Source organism: Lactuca saligna, chromosome 5 (assembly GCF_052625555.1).
Source record: "Lactuca saligna cultivar CGN05327 chromosome 5, ASM5262555v1, whole genome shotgun sequence".
Classification (NCBI taxonomy): domain Eukaryota; kingdom Viridiplantae; phylum Streptophyta; class Magnoliopsida; order Asterales; family Asteraceae; genus Lactuca; species Lactuca saligna.
In genome coordinates this window covers 149658275-149664268 of record NC_136421.1, presented here as the reverse complement: position 1 = coordinate 149664268, position 5994 = coordinate 149658275, and the positions used below count along the sequence as shown (strand labels likewise).

General features: G+C 32.8%; 1 protein-coding gene across 1 annotated transcript; it reads left to right on the top strand.

Annotated features, from left to right (window-relative positions):
- The first annotated feature begins 374 nt into the window (after positions 1-374).
- On the top strand, positions 375-1022 carry LOC145045837 (uncharacterized). The gene has a single exon (XM_078994142.1). The coding sequence runs from the start codon at positions 375-377 to the stop codon at positions 1020-1022; it is 648 nt and encodes a 215-aa protein (XP_078850268.1).
- Positions 1023-5994: the final 4972 nt, after the last annotated feature.

Genomic DNA, 5994 nt, shown 5'->3' with positions numbered 1-5994 from the left:
GTACTTTCACTATGGAAAACATTAGCAAACTTGACTTTATGGCTCTTGACATTAGTGGAAAAAATTATTTATCATGGATCCTTGATGCTGAAATCCACCTTGATGCTATGGGTCTTGGAAACACCATAAAGGATGTAAATCCTTTAAATGAAGCATCAAGCCAAGAAAAGGTTAAGGCGATGATTTTCCTTCGCCACCATCTCGATGAAGGATTTAAAGTTGAATACCTCACTGTCAAAGATCCAGCTGATCTTTGGAATAATCTAAAAGAGAGGTATGATCATCAAAAAACGGTGATACTTCCTAGAGCTCGTTTTGATTAGTTACACCTTCGGCTACAAGATTTTAAATCTGTGAGTGAGTATAATTCAACCATGTTCAAAATTACTTCCCAACTAAAACTATGTGGTGAGACTATAACTGATGAAGACATGCTAGAGAAAACCTTCTCTACTTTTCATGCCACTAACATGCTCCTGCAGCAGCAATATCGTGAGAAAGGTTTTAAAAAATATTGTGAATTAATCTCATGTCTTCTTGTGGCTGAACAAAATAATGAGCTCTTAATGAAAAATCACCAATCACGTCCGACCGGTTCTAGTCCATTCCCTGAAGTGAATGCGACATCATCTAATCATAATAGTCATGGGTCTAACCGACGTCGTGGAGGTTATTACAATTATCATAACAATAACAAGATTACAAGTAACCACCAGAAGTTGGAAAATAACAAAAACCCACATCCTAATGATAAAAGTGGTCAAGGCAAAAAGAAAGTTGAAAATGTTTGTCACCGATGTGGAATGACCGGTCATTTGTCGCGTACATGTAGCACTCCAAAGCATTTTGTTGATCTTTATCAAGTTTCTCTAAAATATAAAGAAGGAAAAAATGCGGAAACAAATTTTGTTCAAAATTTGTTTTTCGAAGATCAACTAGAAATGGGACATTTGGATGTCGCCGATTATCTTCCCTACACGGAAGGGATAAACGATGCTATGGATGGTGATGGAAGTACCTAATTTTTCCCATAAAAGGAGATGGATATGCCATATCATGAAATTGTTGGTTTTCTAGTATCATTTTATTTTTGCATTATGTTTGTTTAAAGTCATTGTCATGGTCAAGAATAATATGTAGTTTTGTTTAATGTCGTTTATGATTTTTATGTTATAGTCATTTCATGAGAAGAGATCTCGATGATTCTTCTCAAAATAATAATATATGACTTTATTTATCTAAGTTGAATATTTCTTATTTCTTATTATTTTATTATATATATTTATATTTTGAAGAGAAATATGGATATTCGCAAAAGAAATGAGGAAGATATATGTCTTGCAGACAGTGCAACAACACATAGCATTTTTAATAATGAAAAATATTTTGTTTACTTATCAATTGGAGAAGCAAATGTTAATACAATAACGAGTAGTGCAAAAATGATTGAAGGCTCCGGAAGAGCGAATATCATATTACCACAAGGGACAATAATTACAATTGGAGATGCATTATTTTCATCAAAATCACCAAAAAAATTATTAAGTTTTAAGGATATTCGGTCCAACGGATATCATGTTGAAACAACCAATGATTGTGATAAAGGGTATCTCAATATTACAAAAATGATATCGGGTAAGAAAAGTTTTTTGGAAAAATTATCTGTGTTGTCCTCCGAATGTACTGTACATATATTACAATGATTCATGCTATTGAAAATAAAAAATGTATGATAACACCTACAAAGTTTGGCATTACCGGTTAGGCCATCCCGAATCAATTATGATGTGCAAAATAATTGAAAGTTCAAGTGGTCATTCCTTGAAAAACCAGAAGATTTTTCAAGCTATTGAATTATCTTGTGTTGCATGTTCTCAAGGAAAATTAATTTCCTATCCATCATTGAATAAAGTTGGGTATGAAAGTCCTAGTTTTTTTAAAATGAATTCAAGGGGATATATGTGGACCAATTCATCCACCATGTGGACCATTTAGATATTTTATGGTCTTAATTGACGCGTCAACTAGATGGTCACATGTGTGCTTGTTATCTAGCCGTAATCTCGCTTTCGCAAGATTACTAGCACAAATAATCTGCCTAAGGGCACATTTTCCCGATTACCCGATTAAGAAAACTTGACTTGACAATGCTGGAGAATTTACATCACAAGATTTTAATGACTATTGCATGTCGATTGGGATAACTATTGAACATCCTGTTGCATATGTTCATACACAAAATGGTTTAGCTGAGTCATTAATCAAACGCCTTCAATTAATTGCAAGACCATTACTAATGCATTATAAACTTCCTAATCAACATAAGGGCATGAAATTTTACATGAAACATCAGTTATATGCATAATGCCAACTAGTTATCATGAGTTCTCCCCTATTCAACTAGTTTGCGGCCAGGAACCAAATATTTATCATCCAAGGATGTTTGGATGTACAATTTATGTACGCATTTCTCCACCTCACTTCACAAAAATAGGTCCTCAAGAAGAATGAGAATTTATGTTAGATATGAATCTCCATCTATAGTAAAATATTTAAAATCATCAATCGGAGATTTATTTATAGCTATATTTGATGATTATTATTTTGATGAATCATATTTTCCAACATTTGGGGGAGAAATAAAGAAGCTGGAAAATAAAATCTCTTGAAAGGAATTGTCACTTTCAGTTTTAGATCCTCATTCAAGTCAATGTGAAATTGAAATAAAAAAAAATTCCTTTACAAAATGTAGCAAATCAATTGCCAGAAGCATTTACTGACCCTAAGTGGGTAACAAAGTCTCATATACCAGCTATACTTACTCAAGTTAGAATTGATATCCCAGAAGGAAGAAAAAAAAAACAACTGCAAATGAATCTTAGGCACGCCTGAAGTGTGGAAGATCAGCCGGTTCCAAAGATAAAAATCCTCGAAAAAGAAATGAAGCAAATACAATTGATGGTCCAAAAGAGAAAACAGAATCTCTTGAAAAGATTAATGAAGCTCTAGAAGAGCTTAATGACATAACAAAAGAAAATAAGGTACTTGAAAAAAATGAAAATGACAAGATCTCAATAATTATGTCATGACAAGAATAAGATGGAACCAAAATAAGATAGATGTCGATGATAATTTTTCATATCATGTTCCACGCGCGATTATAAAGAAAATGAGGATCTTGAACCTAAATCTATTGAGTAATGTATGAATAGAAAATATTGACCAAAATGGAAATATGCAATCAACAAAGAGCTTAATTCTCTTACTCAACGAAAAGTTTTTGGACCTGTAGTCCGTACACCAAACGGAGTAAGACCAGTGGGACACAAATGGGTATTTGTGTGCAAAAGAAACGAGAAGAATGAAGTTGTGAGATATAAAGCAAGACTTGTGGCACAAGGTTTTACCCAAAGGCCCGGAATTGATTATGAAGAAACATACTCTCCTGTGATTGATGCAATTACATTTCGTTATCTAATAAGTCTGGCAACACATGAAAAATTGGAGATGCGTCTGATGGATGTAGTTACCGCCTATTTATATGGTTCACTTGAGATTGATATTTATATGAAAATCCCAGAAGGGTTTAAGGTGCCAGAAGCACAAACTCCTAATTCTCGTGAAGTATATTTGGTAAAATTAAACAAATCTTTGTATGGATTGAAACAATCTGCCCGTATATGGTTCAATTGTTTAAGTACATTTCTTTTAAAAAGAGGGCTATAAAAATGATCCATTAAGCCCATGTGTATTCATAAAAAGATCCGGATCACAATTTGTGATAATTGTTGTTTACGTAGATTATTTGAACATAATTGGAACTCCTAGAAAATCGGAAAATGCCACTTCTTGTTTGAAAGAAAAATTTGAAATGAAAGATCTTGGTAAAACGAAATTTTGTTTGGGTCTTCAAATTGAGCACACCAAAAATGGAGTTTTTATACATCAATCTAGTTATCTAGAAAAAGTGCTTAAAAGGTTTTATTTTATATGGATAACTCACATCCATTGAGTACCCCGATGGTAGTAAGGCATTTAGATGCCAAAAAGGACCAGTTTCGGCCTTGTGAAATATGAAAAACTTCTTGGTCCCGAAGTACCATATCTTAGTGCTATTGGTGCACTAATGTATCTTGCTAATAATACGAGACCTGGTATATCTTTTCTTGTAAACTTATTAGCAAGCTATAGTTCTTGCCCAACAAGAAGACATTAGAATGGAGTCAAACACATTCTTCGATATCTTCGAGGTACAATGGATATGAGTTTATATTATTCAAATTCATCAAATGCGGAGTTAATTGGTTATGCAGATGCTGGATAGTTTTCTGATCCACACAAAGCTCGATCCCAAACAGGTTATTTATTCACTTGTGGAGATACCGCAATTTCTTTGCGTTCTGTTAAACAAACTTTAGTTGCTTCTTCTTCTAACCATGCAGAGATTATAGCAATTCACGAGGCAAGCCGTGAATGTATTTGGTTAAGAAATTTAACTCATCACATTCGTGAGAGTTGTGGTCTAACTTCTAACAGGGACGTTCCAACCATACTATATGAAGATAATGTGGCTTGTATAGCCCAATTCAAGGAAGGGTTTATCAAATGAGACAGAACTAAACATATATCATCAAAGTTTTTTTTCTTACTCATGATCTTCAAAAAGAGCGTGACATCAACATCTAGAAAATTCAATAAAGTAACAACTTGGCAGATTTGTTCACTAAAGCGCTTCCTACATCCAAATTTGAAAACATGGTACAAAATATTGGAATGTGACACTTTAAGGAAATCAAGTGATGTGATGATCAGGGGGAGTTGGAAATACATTGTACTATTTTCCTTAGCTATGTTTTTCCCACTGGGTTTTCTTAGCAAGGTTTTTAATGAGGCAATTGTTCCAAATATCTATTATTAATCATGTACTCTTTTTCCTTAACAAATGGTTTTTCCCATGAGGTTTTACCTATTAAGGTTTTAACGAGGCATGATACAATCGTCATTCAAGGGGGAGTGTTATGAAATATTAGTTTGTGAATGACCATTGGATTCTTCATTTCTCCCATAACTTTCCATCATTATTTAGCATTAGTAACAACCATTTCAATGTATTTTATGAATGTAATAATACACCATCATAATGTGCATTCATATTATAGCTCATTTTTCTTCTTATTTGGATAGTATAAATAGTGAACCATATGTATTAGGAACTTGATGATTTCATCACAAGTATTGGAATAAAAGTTCTTTCTACTCTTATTTCTTTCTTTACTTTATAATTTATATTGTTATTTGATCATATTTTATAACAGAATCTTCATTTTAGTCGTTGAATATTAGTATTTTGGTTATAGAATAATGACAAATTAGAGACCTAGTATAGTATAGCTAATTATAATAGGGACAACATAATTGTTAGACCTAGTATAGTATAGCTAATTAGTGATGGATTAGAGACCTAGTATAGTATAGCTAATTAGTGATGGATTTTAGACCTTCCTCAATATCTTATTATAGACGTAGAAGAGACAAAGCTCACATTCTCATGAACAATTTAGGACCAGATAATCCGTCACTAAAGTCATCGTTGAGGAAAAAATGCTCCATGTTGATATTAGTGTTTTGGCTCTTTTTCATCACAATGTTGGTAATTAGATACGTATTTACGAGAGAATTATCGGTCGGATACCTTATTTTCTAATAACGTATTTATCGATAGTAATATTAATATGAGAAATGTAAGTGACATGCTATTCTACTTTCATAGCTATGCATATTAATATGTATTTTGTATTGTTAGTTAATTATATTATTTGTTTCTTGTAGCCGTTAACAAATTATAGTATTTGTTGTGCATGTGCTTGCTCTACACATACTACTGGTTGTGTGTTGCTTGCTCTACACATACTACTGGTTGTGTGTTGCTATCTTTGCATTACATCATTTAATTCGTTATGGGAACCTTTGAAAATAGAGACATGTTATATAACT